The sequence below is a fragment of the Eumetopias jubatus genome, unplaced genomic scaffold (assembly GCF_037043125.1).
Source record: "Eumetopias jubatus isolate StellerSeaLion01/CBP00866 unplaced genomic scaffold, mEumJub1_p1.0 scaffold_14, whole genome shotgun sequence".
NCBI lineage: Eukaryota > Metazoa > Chordata > Mammalia > Carnivora > Otariidae > Eumetopias > Eumetopias jubatus.
The window spans coordinates 105,734,673-105,751,554 of record NW_028274820.1 but is presented as its reverse complement, the minus strand read 5'-3'; the positions used below and the strand labels follow the sequence as shown (position 1 = coordinate 105,751,554).

Sequence of the window (16,882 nt, the reverse complement as noted above, 5' to 3'; positions counted from 1 at the left end):
GCAGGTCTTTTAGAAACAGCTGCTTTGTCACGGGGCTAAAGTGCTATGTGAAGGCTCTGGCCTGGTCGCCAGAGTGTATGGCCTTCCAGAATTCCCCATGAGCCGGCCCTGCCCCACCCGGCCTGGAACCCCGGGGGGACCTAGGCCCTGGGTCCAGATGCCTACAAACATCCTGTCCTGTCTGGAAGCCAGGAATGGCAGCCCTGCAGGGACATCTGCCCACCCCAGAGAGCTGGAGGGGACTGGGAGCAGGGAGACCTCGGGGCTCAGGCTCCTGTGTGTCCTGTGTCTGCACGTGGGAGTCCCCGGGACCCGTGGCGGGCTCGGGTCGGGGGGACGGGCAGCAGGTGTGGCCCAGAGTCTTGGCCTTTCCTGATTCCAAGGGCAGCGTCTCCGGAATTTCTCCTGCTTCCTGCGCTTTTCCATGGGTCCTCGTGCGTCACGTACATTTTGCTGAATTTTCACAGCTGCCTGGTGCAGCCACAAAGACCGTTGCCGTTATCCTATTTTACTGTGAAAAATGGGACCCAGAGATGTCGAGAGGCTTGGCAGGGACGCAAGGACGGAGCTGGATGGGGCAGTGGTGCAGGGGGCTCAGCTTCCCCGCCTCCCACCCACCCCAGGCCACACTGCGGAGCCCTCGGAAGACCCACCTTGCCGGTGTTAAGCATGGAGGGGGTGACCTGTGGGCCAGGAAGGAAGCAGCCAGAGAGATGAACGGTGCTTCCTGACTCACCCCAAACTTGCAGAGCACTCTGTCCCCAGCTTGGTGCTTGGAGACAGTGGCGACGGCTGTTGGAGTTTGTCCGGTTTTGGTTTTTGCTTTAGGGAAGGAAAGTGCCAAAAAAAGGGATTTGTACCAGGTGATAAGATTCGCAAGCAGGTGCCTTCAATCGTCCTCAGTGCTAGAGAGAGTGAGGGACTCAGGCCCCACGCCCTGCCGAACCGAGCAGGAGTTGGACGCATCTCTGAATTCGTTGTTGGCCCAGAAACTGGACATTGACACCCACTTCCACCAAGTCTGGCTCCGTGTTGGCCTGAGGCTTGGGACTCCTAAGCTGGGAGGCAGAGAGCTCCAGAGGCACCCGCGAGGGCTGGAGGCCTGGCCTTTGGAGCTGATACCCCGAGAAAACCCAGCGGGGGGAAGAGGCCCACGGCGTTGCTGCTGACTTCCCCTGGGTTTGGGGGCAGCACCCATGACCCACCCGGGCTTTAGATCCCCTTTCTGACGAGAGGCTGATGGTGAACGGCAGTTTTGCAGCTTGTGGTTTGCAGAAGGGCCCATCTGGGATGCTCCACTTGGAGGCAGTCCCCCTGGAGTGGGGACCGCTGCCTCAATCCGCTCCCCTCCTCCCTCTGTTCTCCCTCTTCCCCGTCCCTCTCCCCTCCTGACCCCAGGGGCGCCATGCGCCCCTGGACAACTCCTCTCCAACACCTACTTTCTGGCAGGAGGAAAATAAACACAGACCCCCTGCCAGGAACTGACCACGTCCTCCCCAAAATCGTAAGTTGAAATCTTACCCCTGGTGTGGTGGTGGCAGGAGGTGGGACGGTGGGGAGGTAATTATTAGGTTTAGATGAGGTCATGAAGGTGGGACTCCCATGAAGCGGTTGGTGCCCTTAGAAGAAGAGAGAGTGCCCTCCCTGCCCTGTCCCCTGCCCTCTCTGCCCACGGGGACTAGGAACCAGGAGGAGAGCTCTCACCAGGAACCGATCGGCTGGCACCTCCATCTTGGACTTGGACTCCCAGCCTCCAGAACTGGGAGAAATACATTCCCGTTGGTTAAGCCGCCAGCCTGTTGTATATTGTTCTGGAAGCCTGAGCAGACACCACCCAAGGGAGAGAAGCAGAGGCTGCTGGCTCAGAGCCGGCTGGAGCGCGGGCTCTGCCGCCGTCGTGCGCGCTCAGTGGGGACGCAGAGGCAGGCACGGGGGTGGGACGGCCTCACGGTGGAAAAGGGGGTCAGGGGCGCCCCGCCGGGGGCCGTGGGCGCGGGGACGCCGGGGCGGCTGACTGGAAGCAGGATCCTACAGGTCTGGCCGGGAGAGTGGATCTGGCTTTCCCGTTGGCCCTCAGCTGGAGGCAGGGCTGGGGGGGGCAGTGGTGCGCAGCTGGCCCTTATCGATCAAGTCTGGTCGTTTGGGGCTGATGGCTGCGTGTTGTGGGTCGGAGTTCTGCATTTATAGATGGTCTGGACATTCCTGTCTGCATAGCCAGTCTCTCACCAGGCTTCCCGGGCTCTCCTGTGATTATCTTAAGAGCTCACATGGTGTGCTAATGGAGGGGGCGCCAAGGGAGTCTCTGAAATGCCCCTCTAGTTTCTCTGTGACACTGGGGTTTTAACAGGGGCTTCCAGAAGGCAATCAGCCCATCACGAAATCATTCTGGGACTGCTAGGTCGAGGCGGGAGAGGGAGGGGTGTACATGTTTTCAGGCCAGTGGGGAGAGCGCCCCCCACATGCACACCTCTGAGAATGTGAGAGCCCATGTCCTAGGAGATGCCAAAGAGGAATCCCCAACACATGGAGGTTTTTCTAGAGTTTTCTAGTGGGCCATATTACAGTCTCAACTGAGAGCCAATTTTGTTCTTTGTGTTAGGGAATATCTCTGTCTTCACCCTAAAACCTAAAAGAGTCAACTCAAATTCATTTTCTCTGGTTGACTCGGGACTTCGATCTATTTGGTCGGTCCTATCCTTCTTGCTATTGATACCCTGCCGCCACGGATCTGGTTTTCCTTTGCTGCACACCAGGAGGCTCTTAGGGATGTGCGTCCGTCTTGGGTAGGGCTCGATAAGTACTTTAAAAGACATCAAGCTTTGCACACTTTCTAAGGAGGGCTGGCAGAGGATAAGCAAGAAAAGAGCTATCCGAGTGGTAAAATAGCGTTTTATTCCATGGATGAGCAAATGCTACCATGCCACATTCTCCCGTCCCCCTGCCAGATCTCGCGGCCAAAGCTGGCTTCCCCTGTCAGGCCTCACTGGCTTTGCAGCCAGTCAAGCCCACTGACGTAGCGGAAACACGGTCACGTGGCAGCCAGAGTGGGTCCTGCCGCTCACATGCTGGTCCTTTTCACACACGGTGACGTCTCGCCCGAACAAATCTGTGATGGAGACCTTCCAGCTGCGCTAACCACAACCGACATCCAAAACTCACATGGAGGAAACCCAAACCCCCAAATGCCAAAAAGCTACACGGACAAATCTTCTCTGCTGATGGGACATCGAGGGAACCGCCCCCCCCGCCCCCGCCGGCAGGACCGGAAGCTGGAGACGTCAGTACTGACATTCAGGTTGTCGACAAGCTCCAAAGGAAACAGCAGTGATGGATAGGTTTCTAACTAGCACTTGTGGGGAGTGCAGGTCAGCCACCGAGTGTCGGCATGCAGACGACACGGTGAAAGCCGGTACAGGGGCAGCGCCGATCCGGTCTTTATGCACAACACAACGGAATATACACTGGGGTGCCGGCTGTACATTCGGTCAGGGGACCTCTTACACGTTGACAGGCTGCCTGCACGTGGTGCTGAGGGCACTGAGCCGTCCCCAGGGCGGGAGGCGGCCGCACACACCCACGCGTCCCCAGAGGACGCCTGTCCCCTGCACTTGCGACAGACCCAGGGGTGGAGTCAACCCTTTGTCTTTTTTTTTTTTTTTTTAACCAAATGCCATCTGAAAAGCCTCAACAACTCATCAAGGGGGGAAAGGATGGGCTTCAAGACATACAGAGATCGTGTGAATCTAAGCCAAATCCTAATGCAACTTTGGGGGAAAGAAGTTTTATTGATGACTTTTGTTTTAGTGAATGGTATTGGATGTCTTTTCCCCCCCTCAGTTTTTTGAAATTTCTTCACGAAGTCTCAAGACAATCTTGAAGAGAGAGCAGTTAGTTAGTTCTGATCTGTTTATCCAAACGAGTGCAAAGCCTACACACTGACTGAAGAACACAAAGCAAAACAAAGCCAAAAAAAAAAAAAAAAAGAAGAAGAAGAAGAAAGAAAGAAGAAAGGAAGAAAGCAAGCACAGCAAACAACCCTCAGTGTCAGGTAAAAACCATAGAAAAATACGAATTAATTCCATAAGGTTAACCATTAGCATTAGCTACAGTAATACTCTGTGCAGCCCCTTAAAATGCCGAATCTCCTAATTACAGAAAGGAGCAAAAGCCAATCTATGGACAAGTACTGTTACAATAATTGTGCTATAGTTGTCTCCACGGCGCGGTTCTGTCCGACAGGATGGGCGCTGCTGCTGTGGGCGCGGCTCGCGAGCGAGGGGGGGCCTTGGCGCTGCTGCGAGGCAGCTGGACGGGAGGGCCAGTCTCTTCGCTGCGTCCTCTGCTCTGTTCCTTGGGGAGGGGCCGTGGGCTGCACCAGTCACTCTGGGGCCGGGAGGAGGCGAGGCCGTGGCGGCTCCAGGTGCCTGGGAGCCCTGGTGAGCGATGACGCGCCTCGGCCTGGGAAGGAGCCGGTTTCCGAAGCAAAACCGCCTTCGGGACGTAAGACACACATGCTATGGGAAGTCCCACTTCTTGCCCCCGCCCCACCTCTGCGGGGGAGGGAGGCGGGTCCCGGCTGCGCGCTGTCCTGGGAGGGCCCCCTCCCCCCTCCCCCCCCCCCCCCCCCCCGTGGCGCTCAGGGCCGGCGCCAACTCAGTCCTCCTCCTCCTCCTCTTTGGCTGTGGCCGTGGGCAGCCTGTCCCGAACGCGGAAGCACTCCACAAAGAAGCTGATGATGGATCGGTACAGGTGCTGGTGCAGGGAGGCACTGTGAAAGTAATGGCTTTCGTCCGGGTAGATCTGCGGGGAAGCCAGGGAGACGTTACTCGCCAGCAGCGGAACCCGGGGGGGCCTGGGGACCCTCGTGAGACTCGGACCCAGCACGGCCCGGACACCACGCACCCACAGCTCCATTCCAGCCTGCAAAACGGACCTCCTAAGCCACCCCGGGGCAGGCGTCAGCCCGTCCTTTGCTGGGAGGCCCTGCCGGGCACGGTGGGCTTGCAGGGCGTGGGCCGACTCAACTAGATCACATTCGGTTCAACAGACTGTAGAGAGGCTCCGGCCCAGGTCTCCCGGGACCAGGACCCAAAGACATGGGAAGAAGTCTGTGCTGTTTCTACAACCCTCGCCGGCGTCTGGCTCACCCCAGGACCGTGGGCAGGTAACTTTCCCGAGCCTCAGTTTCCAGTTGTGCCAAGTGGACATGATCATCGTAATAGAACCCAGCTCATAAAGTTCTGTGAGGATTCAACGATAGACTCCCTGTGAAGTGTTCAGAGTTAGCCGAGGACACAGGGACTGGGTGTAAGGACGGCCCCCGTCCCCCAGGGGTGCTGCGGCCACTTCCACACAACGGTACCTGTTTGGGCAGGGACTCAAAGCCAAGTCTAAGGGACCTGGAAGCCCACGTTGTTTCCATGATGCCAGGCTGCCCCCAGCATCTGGACTCCTGTCTTCCTCCATGTCTTTGGAGGATGGCGTTCACCTTTATTTTAGAGTATTTATTCATGACGGAATGGAGCTGTTATGTCTATAGTACAAGAGGACACAAGGTAGGATGTATGCCTCTCCCTCTCCAGGTCCCCAGTCCCTATGCCCTTCCCTGGACTTGATCACTGTTACACATTCACTGAGTATCTGTGCAGACATTTGCTGTGCCTGCAGGCATGGCACTGGGCTGGGGTCCCTTTATTGTCTCAAGTGTGGTCTACAATGCATCTTGCTCAAAATCTTGCTGGTTTAGCTTGGTCCGCACCTTGGGGAGTGATCCACATTAGCGCGTGGAGATTTACCTTTTAACCTGCCACGGCTGCATTATGTGTCTAGAATGTATTTAACAATACCATGGCAACTATCAGCTTTACTATGATCTGAGCACTTTCAGAAGCAAGCTCAAAGGTAACATTAACCAAGTCCTTCCTTCCCCATTCATCAACACTCAGTCCAAATCCCCTCCCTGCAGGAAGCTCCCCCTGATTGGCCCAGCCCACATGGGACCCTCCAAGACGGCGATGCGGGAAGGCCGGGAGCTCAGGACAGAAGGCAGGCAGCAATCCGTGCCGGGGCTGGTGCTATCTGAGGGACAGGTGCCTAGTGGAGGAAATCTCCCATTTATCTCTAGACCTGAAAAGACCATCGGGGTTATGCGTGTTTTGCCAAAGGAACCCATGGTCAGGAAGGAAACAGAAGATGTTTCTAGAAGCGACATTGTGCCTCGCTGGAAGGAGCCCAGACTTGAGCTGCTGGGTTAGTACTTGACACCAGTGAAAACAAGGCTGTGAGTCTGTTTCGTGGGAAGGGTAGCCCTCTAACTGCTGCTCAGCCACACATGATTCTGGAACATTCTGCCAGAGTTTAGTAAACGTGGGGTGCTGTCCAGAGGGAGGCTAGTGGAGAAGGCTCGGGACCTGCACATGTAAAGCCCCCCAACTCCCCCCAGAATGCTGCTGTCATCAACACCGGGACAACAGCCCCATCCTCACCCGCAGGGACACCACCAGCCTCACTGTGGCGGTGCGGTGTCTGTCTCGGCCTTGCTCACTGCCCGGAGGCGCGGGGCGGTGGAGCTCTAAAGGGGTTTGCACACGGCTCGAGTGCAGAACCAAGAGATCACCATCGATTACTAGAGAAAATAAGCATGTGCTAATTCGTCTGGCTCCATGCGCCCCGGCCCGCCTCTGACAACCGTAACACAGGTGCGTCTGCAGAAATGGGATGAACTGAATACCGATCAGTTCTTTATCCACGGAAAGGATGTCTCTCTCCAAGTGTGGAGCCGAGATATGCAGATACTCTACCTGTAAGCTGTAATTAGCCTTCCCCTTAATTAGTTGTGTAACGAGTTCCGCCGTGTGCTGGAAATGGATTTTTTCTGTGAAAAAAAAAAAAAAAAAAAAGAGGAAAGGACCGGTTAAACCCCTAACACCATCAGGGCGATGCTGTGAAGTGACATCCTTGGTCCTTACCATCCGCGGTTGCGTGAATGATCAGAAACTGCTGTTCTTCCAGCGCTGACACGCGGTGTGCCACCTTGGTCATCTGCACATGGGCAGGCAAGGGGACAGAGTTAGTAGGCCTCTGGCCGCTAGTGAGGGGTTCGTACTGGACCCCTGACTGAGAAGGCAGCTGGTGGTCTTGGGGCCAGTCTCGGGAGGATGGGGTGGGGGTGGGCTTTCTGTGGAAGGGACGCACACAGCGCATCTCAGCCGCCCTGCAGGGGTGCCCCCGAGGACGAGGAGGAGCTCAGCCTCCCTGCAGGGGTGCCCCCAAGGAGGAGGAAGATCTCAGCCACCCTGCAGGGGTGCCCCCGAGGAGGAGGAAGATCTCCGCCGCCCTGCAGGGGTGCCCCTGAGGAGGAGGAAGGGGTGGAAGAGAAGGGAGCATGGGAACGCTTTCACCCGCGGCAGGTGGCCTCGGAGGGCTCTCATTCCAGCAGGTGCCACCTGGCCCCACGGTGCCACGGTCTGAGCACGGATTCCGGCTCCGAAGCCAGCCCCCCGCCCCCCGCGGCAGAAGCGTGGCCTCGCTCTGCGGCCGGCCAAGAAACACCCCACGTGACACCTGCACCAAGTTAGTTCAGTGGCTATGACGGAGCAGGTGACATCAGAGGACTTTCTGTCACCCAATCAATGGCTTATTTTCCCAAAGTGGAACCAGCCTTGGGGAAGGGGAGCAGCAGTCATCAGTGCCCAACGACTGTGGATTCTGGGACAGACCCTCCATCCATCCAAAGACTTCCCAACTCCTCTCCACGCCCCTCGGGTGCCAGAGAGGGAAACCAGACGGACCCGGGAGAGGCCCTGGTCCCCTCAGTTCACAGCGTGGAGGAGGGGCTTCTCAGAGTGAGTTTGGTGGGGGAGGCGGACAGCACAGTGGGCCCAGGGAAGGAGTGTGGGTCCCAGAGTTGGGCCAAGGTCAGAGGGGCGGGACCCATCTCACCCAATTCCCCATTCCGCCAGGAGGCGGGGGTGCCCATACCTACCTCATATGCTCTGTTGTCAAGTCCATGGAGGCCCAAGTATCTCTCGGAAAACGCGGACGCTGGACACAAGCAGAGGAAGGCAGGGTTACCTGAGGCAAGTGGGTGCAGAGCCCCCAGACGCAGGGGGCACCCTTGGCATGGGGCTGGGGGCGGGGCTGTGCACTCATCTGCAGGGCAAACGTTTGTTTCTAAAACACCCCTCAACCTACAGGTCTTTACCCAGGTAATCAGACAGCACCGTAGTAACATTCAAATGTGCTAGAGTAGGTGGCTGGGTTTTAAGCAATATAGCGAACCTTAATCAAGTGAAACAGTGCATCTGAATCCTCAGTAAACAGGATAACAGTCACCCCCCCCCCCAACTTCGTTCCAACATATAGGAAAGACAACAAATCCCAAAGAGCAGATTTTCATCAGGATTTGATTTTTTTTTTTCTTGTTCTTTTTCAAAGGCTAGGCATGTCCCGTTCTAGCCGAAACTCTGGCTCCGGGTCCAGGTTCTGGGTGAGGAGCTGGTATCTGCCCTGTCAGGAAAGTCAGGATGGAAGGAGCTCCAAAGGCTTCTGCAAGTTGCAGGGACATCCTTAATTAAGGGGAAGAGACAGTAGAGGATTTCCCTGTGTGGGGCACTGTGACCAGCCAAGGTATAGGATGGTACGTTTATGTGCATTCAAATCAGGCAAATTTGAAATAGCATGATTAAAAAAATTAAGGACGTCTCACTGAATTTAAAAAAGATGAAATATGCTACGTCTTCCCATGGGAAAATTAATTTTAAATTATTAAAATGTTAAATGAGGAGAGTTCTTACAGGACTGTAAGGTGAAGTTTGCATTAGAGCACTTTGTAAACATCAGTGCATCATTTGTGAGCACTCTGGCTGCAGGAGCCAGGGGGCTGAGGGCTGCCGGACCCTGTGAGGCCCGGGGTGCTGAGCTGGGCCACCGGGGCGGGTGTGGTCAGGGTACTTGTAGGCTTGGCCGACCATCGACAAGAAGCCCTCTCCATTTCTGATCCCAGTAGTCGGTGCTGCTTTGTGCAGCGTAGCTGGGGTTAATAGCCTGGGCTCCCAGGGCCTCCCAGCCTCCACCCGAAAGCGAGTTCTCAAAGTCCACAAGGAATACCTCACCACACATTTAAAAAAAAAAAAAAAGCACGAATGTCACAAAACCATTCACATTGAGAGAAAAGGGGCCGGCTGACCAGGACAATGTAGGGAGCTTCGAATCCCAAAGCTGTGACCAAAGAGCCAGGGCGGTGCCTGACAGAGGTCCGGGTCCCACCCCTGGGAGGCCGGCCCCCCCGTCTGGTCCCCACGGCCAGCCATCCTGATGCCCCGTCCCGGGCCTCTGAGCCCTGCCCGTTAGGCAAGGTGCTGACCAGGTACTCCCTGCCCCACCAGGAGGAGAGCGGGTGGAGGCAGGGCACAGCTCAGCTGCCAGGTCTGCACCTGATCGCCACCAAGTAGCAGGCCCTCAGCCCCTAAGCCCTCATCACGGAATCCCTGCCCGAACACCCCCAGGCCCCGGATACAGAGCCCGGGCAGCGCCCCTGCCCAGATTCTGGGGGCAGGGGAAACGCGGCCCCAGCGGGACCGCAGCCGGCCCCTTCCTGTCCGCATGCATGTGAGGCTCCTCAGTGGCCGCTACAGCAGGGGGCCCCGGGGCTTCTCTCCAGGTTCCTCGTTAGCCGCACGGCCCCCGTGGCTTCCCCTCCGAGGGGGGTGCGCGGAGCGCGGGTGGCGGGCGGGAGCGCGGTGGGAAGGGAGGCATGGGGCCGGGTCTGTGGTGTCAAGACTTGTTACCGTAGAGCTTGAAGTCCGTGATTGGAGAGAGAGCAGAGCCACAGGTGAAAACCTGAGCCTGATTTTCACCCTTCGCCGGGAGGATGTAAGTGCTCAGGTACCCGCCATAATCCTGGGAGAGAGAGAAACGGGGTGAGTAGGCGGAGTGTCAGTGCTGCCCTCACGAAACCAGCCCCAGATGTAAGATCAGTGACTCAGCAACCATCTTCACAAAGTTTCTGTTAAAAAGTAAACAAGACGAAAGGCAACGCACCGTCCCAACTAGATACATGGGACACACGCCTCCTCTCTTGGGGCCTAGTGTCAGGCGATGCGCAGAGGATGCGTGAGGGCAGCCATGGCCGTGGGCTAGGATGTGCTGTGTGCATGTCAGGGTATCATCAAGCCCCTTCCAAATCAGCCTTTCCCTGCAGTGTGTTTGCTGCCTTCCCATCTCCAGCAAAGCCAAACCACTGAAGATGGTCTTGGGGGAGGGCCGACAAGGAACCTGTCTCAAAGGGCTCAGGTACCGGTCTGCCAGGATGCCTGGCTCAGGGCCTGCGGAGACAGGCGTCCATGTGGGCGCTGGACACGGGCAGTTCCTTCAAGTCCTATACTGCCCTTACCTTGGGGCTGACACGCAAGACCCCTACTTCAACCAGGGCCTTCCAGAGAGAGTACACGTGACGCATTATCTACCACGGGCGCCTTCGAAGCTGCTTGGCTCAGATGTGCTCTGTCTCCCGAAAGCACCGAAGGGGACGGGACACAGGTGGGGAACTGTGGTGAGCAAACGTGGGGAGGGGCAGGAGCAAAGCCTCAAGGGAACCAGGTATGTTCTCCTGGGGGCTTGGGGGCCGTTACAGATGTTGTGTGCATGCTGGGTGCGTGCGTATGGGAGTGTGCGCGCGCGCGTGTGTGTGCGCGGGGGTGGGAGGGTCGAGTGTGGAAAGCCATGCACCTGATGGAGACTATGTGTGCAGCCCAGGCTGCGCCAGCCTCACTGTGGAATGAACTGTTGAGGACCTATACATTAGTGACATGATCATCTAATGCCGTCCCTTCCATAGAACATGGATAGCTTGTCTTAATGACAATAAAAGCGTCATTTTGGTTTCTAGTTGATAACTTTCATCGTCAATGGAATCGGTAAGTCCTCAAAGGTCACCCACCACTTGTCTTCGAAAAAGCGTTGACTGACAACACCAGACGCCGTTGAGGATGGGGAGCAGCAGGACCCGTCACTCAGTGTGGTGGGGACGCCACACGGGGCAGCCACTTTAGAAGACGGTGTGGCGATTTCTTACAAAACGAAACATACTCTTTACCGTATCATCCAGCAGTCACCCTCCTTGGTATTTACTCAAAGGAGTTGAAGACTTGTATGCACACAAAAACCTGTACATGGAGGACCATATGAGCTGTATTTGTAAATGTCCAAACTTGGAAGCAGGTGAGTGTACACGTAAGCGCTGTCCTTGGCATATTATTCGGTGCTGAGCAGTAATAAGCTCTCGAGCCACGAAAAGAACCCTGAATGCATATTACCTGGTGAAAGCAGCCGGTCTGAAAAGGCTCCGTGTGTGTTTGAGGAGTGAGCCCTGACCAGAGGCAGGCCCAGGCCAAGGGTCCCTGCCTTGGGCCAGCAGTCCACCCTTCCCATGTGGGTGCAGATGGGTGATAAACACTGACACCCAAAGTCACATTTACGAATGATCGCATTCGCTCTGAGCCCCTCACGGGCAGCGAGTGGGTCTCCATGGACTGGAGCCTCTAGGATTCTGCGCCCACTCTCTGGTCTGTCCCTGAGACTCGGAGAGAAGCCTCCGGGCCCTCCCCTCCACCGCCTCAACTCGGGAGGTGCCAAGGGGCCTGTGGGAGGGCTCCAGGAGGCTGTCTGGGATCACTACGTCTCAAATGTACACTATCCTCTGAGAACGCTGGGCGTGGAGGTTCCAGAGGCGACGACATAAGAGGTAGTGTTAGGATCACCTGTTGAAGCCTCCACCTGCCGTGAGGTCCCTGTGAGGTGCCTCTGGACGGCCTGTGCTCTGATAGTTCTCTGGGAGGGAGACGGGTCTGTGTCCTTCCAGCTGGGCCTCACTCCCTTGAGATCAGGAGGCCACCGATCCAGCATAAGAATGGGGGTGGGGGGCTGGGGGGCCTGTGCCCAGGTGATGCTAGGTGGCCCCCATGGACCTGACCCACAGCCCTGGGCCTTCACCACACGAGCTACAGCCCATGGACGTGGGCCACCCTTTGGAGAGTGAACAGCCTCCTCCCCTCCTTCCATGTCGGCAGACCTGGTAAATTAACATGGCCACTGCACGTGGAGATACACAGGAATCAAGACCCCTGCCCACTCTTGTTTCCTGGGGTACCACACCAGGCACTACGGCTTCCGTAAGGAAAGGAATTAGGAACCTAATCAAGTGTTCTCACAGGATCTGGCTTCTCTCTCTTTCCTTCCACATAACGTAGGAAGAAACTCTGATACGTGAGCTGGTCAAATCAGGGCCCCCCTTGCTGGAATCACTCAGCGTCCACCCTCTCGTTTTTAACAAAGTCATTGCTCTCACAGCGTCAGACCAGAGACATTCCAAACAAATCCGATCGGGGCTGGGTGATGGTGCCGGGCAGTGCTCTCGGTCAGGGGCACGGGGTGCTCTGACAAAGCTCGGCGCGGGCTTACCTTCCCAAACACGGCCACACGTGCCTGGTCAATGTATTGCTCCTTCAGCATCATCCTGCGAGGCCAAAGAAGAGAGGGGCGAGTGAGTGCACACCACGGTTGCACTGTGGCCCAGAGCCGAGCTTCGGGCCATTCCAAGCACGAAAACCTCCACTTGAAGGAAATACTGGAATTCGGATGTCACTGTTTATTGCTTTTCTTTATTTAGTGCATGGGCAGTATGTCCATGTTGAAAGCCTCAAAGTGCCCTTGCAAGAACTGTCCGGTCTGTCAAACTTGCCGACCGAAAGCCAGGAATGCAAAGTAGCCGAGGCCGTTCTGGAGACCAGGCCCCACGGGGTCCCTGTCCTCTGTTACAATCTGCCCCTCACTTGGACCACGTGACCCCCAACCACCGCAGACTCTGGGAGGGTCCTCCGGGATCAGCCTGGAGAATAGACCCTGGCTCTGTGCTAAGGGCGCTTGGAGTCAGGCGCTGGGCTCTCACCACACATGCAAGTGTCCTTTGTCCCCAACTCCTGGCTGGGGGCCCCTGCCTTGTGCTTCCTGCCTTGGACGCGAGCAGCTCGATGCCCCTGCTGGCACTGCCCGGGTCCTGCCTTGCCCTTGCCAACCTCTTACCACCTTCCCCTAGCATCCCCTGTTTACCCACAAAATGACAGGAATCTTTCTGGTTTCTGGACCCTAATTCAGCAGCGGGAGTCCTGCCACCTGCTGGCAGACGACCGCCTGCTTCCTGGGTCTCTGCGAGTTGCTTCCTTCCACGTGTACGTACAACCACCCCCCGACCCCGCCGCCGCCAGAGCCCCTCCCCGCACAGCCCTGTTCCCCTGTTTCTGTCTACTTCTTGGTGATTATTCCCTTGCTTCTGTTTTCTGGGTTGTGCTGGCTGGCGGAAGCCACCCCATCACTGATAACTGCCCTTCTCAGCCAGAACCGAGCGTAACACTCTGGGTACCAAGCCCTCAGAGCCAGCTCTTTGAGGACCAGCCCTCCTCCCCAGCCTGGAGCAACACTGTCCCCAACTTTCCCAAGGGAGGAAAGTCAGGAAGGAACCTCCGAAGCTGGGCCTAGAGACCACCAGCCCCACAGAAGCAGGAGAAGGTTGGAATCGACAGATTACGAGAACGTTTCAGCATTTGAATGGAACTACTAATGGGAGCGTGAGCAGGATTCGGGAACAAGCGGTGATACTATGAGTAGGTGCAGAGAAAGATTCTCAAGTGAAAAACAAAGCAACACTTCCGGAACTAAAGGATGCAGGCAAAGGTGGGGCACGAAGTGGGCGACACGCTCCGCGGTGAGCGGTGTCTACCGTGGTCCTGCACCCCCAAATACTGACCTAACGAGACATGATGGGGGGGGTGCAGGATTGCTGACTCCTCACCTGCCACCACCTCACGAGATGGGAGCTCAGGCAGTAATGATAACTGTGCTCAGGAACACGGACGGTTGGGAGAGCTTGCCTCTGCCGAACAGGCCTGGGGGAGGGGGCAGGAGGGCCAGGGAATCTGTTGTTGATTTAGACAGGGGTTATGGGTTAACTTCCGAAAATTAGGGTCAGATCCTAACCCCTAAAACCTCAGAGTGCGACCGTATTTGGAAATAAGGTCATCGGATGTGGGTAGTTAAGAGGAGGTTAGACTTAATGTTGTTAATCCCGCATGACTGGTGTCCTTCGAAGAGGAGAGACCCAGAGACCCAGGAGGAGCGCCGTGTTAAGAAGGAAGATTACAGTCACGTGTCTGCAAAGCCAAGGGACAGCAAGGGTTGTTGGCACCACCAGAAGCTAGAAGAGGTGGGGAAGGTATATCCCTGACAGATTTCGGAGGGAGCGAGGCCCTGCCCGCACCTCGACTTTGCTGTGCTAGCTCTAGGAAGCTCACGGAGCACTTTCATACGTTCGCTTTTTAGAAACATTGTGCAGGTGTCATAAGATAACCCGGCTGACTTCCGATCACATCTGCCAGGCTTGGGATGTGGAGGGGAACTCACATGTACACACACACAATGTCCTGGGCTACATACAGAGCTTCGTGGGCATGTCCACATATCTGGAAGGAGTGCAGACCTTTCTCCTAGTCCCTCCACTTTCTCCTCGTGACCCAAATCCCTGATACGCAGAAGTGCATTTGGGAACATCTGTTGAAATGGTCCGGCGCAGCCAGCTATTTTCACAACTGGTCCACCTGGTCCTATGAGGATTCTGCCCCGGGGCCAGACGCCTGGATCACATTTGCTGGGATCCACGTAGCAGTCTGTGGGCCCCACGGAGCGTGGAGTGAGCTATGTGCAGCATGGAGGGCTCCATTCCAACCTGTAAAATACCCTGGGTTTCCATTGTCAGCCCTCCTTCCAAGTCTGCAGGCAGCCTTGGGTGTTTGGCAACCCCTTCATCTAATTACCTAGTGACTCACTTCCTGATCTAAATGCCAGTAATCTTGATAATGAGCCTCATTTATAAAGTACTCTGGAATCTTCCAAGGGTGGTTGTTTTTTTCCAACATCAAATATTTTTATCTTGTACCTGTATTTTCACCAACGAACCCAGCAATTCCCATGTGATGATTTTTCTTCTGGTGAACAGTGGAATCCCAAGGTCAAGGAGAGCCCGATTTCATATGCAGGGAGCACTTTTTATCACTGGGGTGGTCTGAGGCCTCGCAAGAGCAGAAGCCGGATCCATCAGGTGTCTTTCTTTACGGAGCACGTCCTGAGTTCGTTTCCACGCTGGTCTGCAGAGGCCCCGGAGGGACAGGGCTCCAGCCCTCTAGAAGCGCGGTCTACTCAGGGGGAGGGGGGCTGACACGGTGACAGGGCAGCAGCACTGATGATGTGGCATGATGGGACGCATGCCCGCTGACTGCTGCGCTCACCGTTGAAGCAGCCTTGGAGAAGCCGGGAGCCGGTCAGAGTGGGTGAGACAGGAGGTCAAGAGAACACCTCACGGGTGGTGGCACAGGGTCCCGGGTGAGCAGGGCCATTTGTGGGGCCGCGCGGAACTTCAGGCGGGGGGACAGGGTGCGAGTTTGCACGTTGTGTGCCCTCCCGTCTCCCTTCAGACAACCTGCCCTGGGGGGGCTGATGACCCCCAGTGGGCACATTCTCTGACCTTCCACAGTGCCCGTGCCATCCAAGCGGTGCTCCCAGCCACTGAACACAGCAGGGCCCTACAGCTAGGCCTCGGCTGCCTGGCATAGGGTCCTCCAGTGGCTCTCTCAGCAGTGGGCTCCCCGTCAGCCTTGCCGCCATTAGGAGACCCCCTTCTACCTGGTCCTCCACTCCTGCCCTGGTGTCAGACTCCACTGCAGCCTGGCAGCACTCCTGCCCTGGCACCCTTCACAGACAGACCCTGCCAAAATCTCCCGCTAAGTCTACCCAGGCACCTTTCTTGGGGGACCCTAGCTGACACAGGTGCCACGGCACCCTCAGAACGGAGGAAGCACACAGCCAGAGGCTTGATTTGGCAAGAAAGAGGAGCCAACGAGGGTGGGGGGAGAAATATGGCCAGTGCCTTTGTCCCACTTTGTGCCATGGGGGTACATACCACCATGAGGGGCTGAGCTTTGCCCAGCTTGCCCCTCAGCCAGCTCCGGCTCCACGTTCACCCACTTACCCAGTCTGGGGGACTCTGCCCCCAAAATGCCTCCCAGGCATCCTCCACCTCCCTGCACGCTCCCACTCCTGCAGGCCGTGCTCCTGCCCAGTTGGTCGGGACTGTGCCCCTCTTCTGGCAGGTCCAGCCTGGACCCTCTCTGGACTGCAGCTTCCCCACTGATGGTCTGGGGCGGTCGTCCCACCTGCTGGACGGTTTCTGGTAGTCATGAGGCCACAGCCACGTAGCCCCCGGGGCCAGGGCAATTCTCCCCTATCTCCCCACCCTCTCCCTTCTTGGTCCTCGTGTGGGCTGCCTCCTCCTGCTTCCCCTCCACTCACTGTCCACGGGGCTCCCCTGTGCTCAGTGGCTCTGAGGATGAGCAGTACGAACAGTGACAGTGGCTCCCATGTCCTCGGCTTCTGGTGGGTTTGGCCAGTGGGGAGTCCCAGCGGGAGGGAGGAGCGGTCGGGGCACTGGTCCTGGCTCCCTCCCTGCACAGCCTGTCAGATGCTCCCTCTCCCTGGCCCAGGTCCTCTCCTGAGTCCGTGTGGCTCCTGCTTTTGTGTGGCTAGCCCTAGGGTGCTGCACCATTCCCTGGTCTCCCTCACCCTGCCCATGCCTCTGCAAACGTGCACTTTTATTCATCTCACCTTAAACTACTCAGTTTGAGGGCCAGGACGCTGACCCACAGAATTTGCTACATCGCTACCAGAATTAAGTTCTGAAAAATAAAGTCCACCTTGCCACCTCCTTGCTTAAAAGCCTCTTGCAGAACTCTGCTGCTTACACGGCACGCAGCAACTCCTTAGGATGCTGTGGGCGGTG

General features: G+C 56.8%; 1 protein-coding gene across 1 annotated transcript in view; it reads right to left on the bottom strand.

Moving 5' to 3' along the window:
• Positions 1-4,653: 4,653 nt before the first annotated feature.
• The window catches only part of DPP6 (dipeptidyl peptidase like 6), a 719,037-nt gene continuing 706,808 nt past the window's right edge, over positions 4,654-16,882 (bottom strand). The window contains exons 21-26 of the mRNA XM_028089214.1: positions 12,460-12,514; positions 9,789-9,900; positions 7,985-8,043; positions 6,969-7,041; positions 6,801-6,874; positions 4,654-4,800 (exon numbers count right to left, since the gene is read on the bottom strand). Of these exons, the coding sequence (XP_027945015.1) occupies positions 4,654-4,800; positions 6,801-6,874; positions 6,969-7,041; positions 7,985-8,043; positions 9,789-9,900; positions 12,460-12,514 (520 nt within the window). The remainder of the gene's footprint in view (positions 4,801-6,800; positions 6,875-6,968; positions 7,042-7,984; positions 8,044-9,788; positions 9,901-12,459; positions 12,515-16,882) is intronic.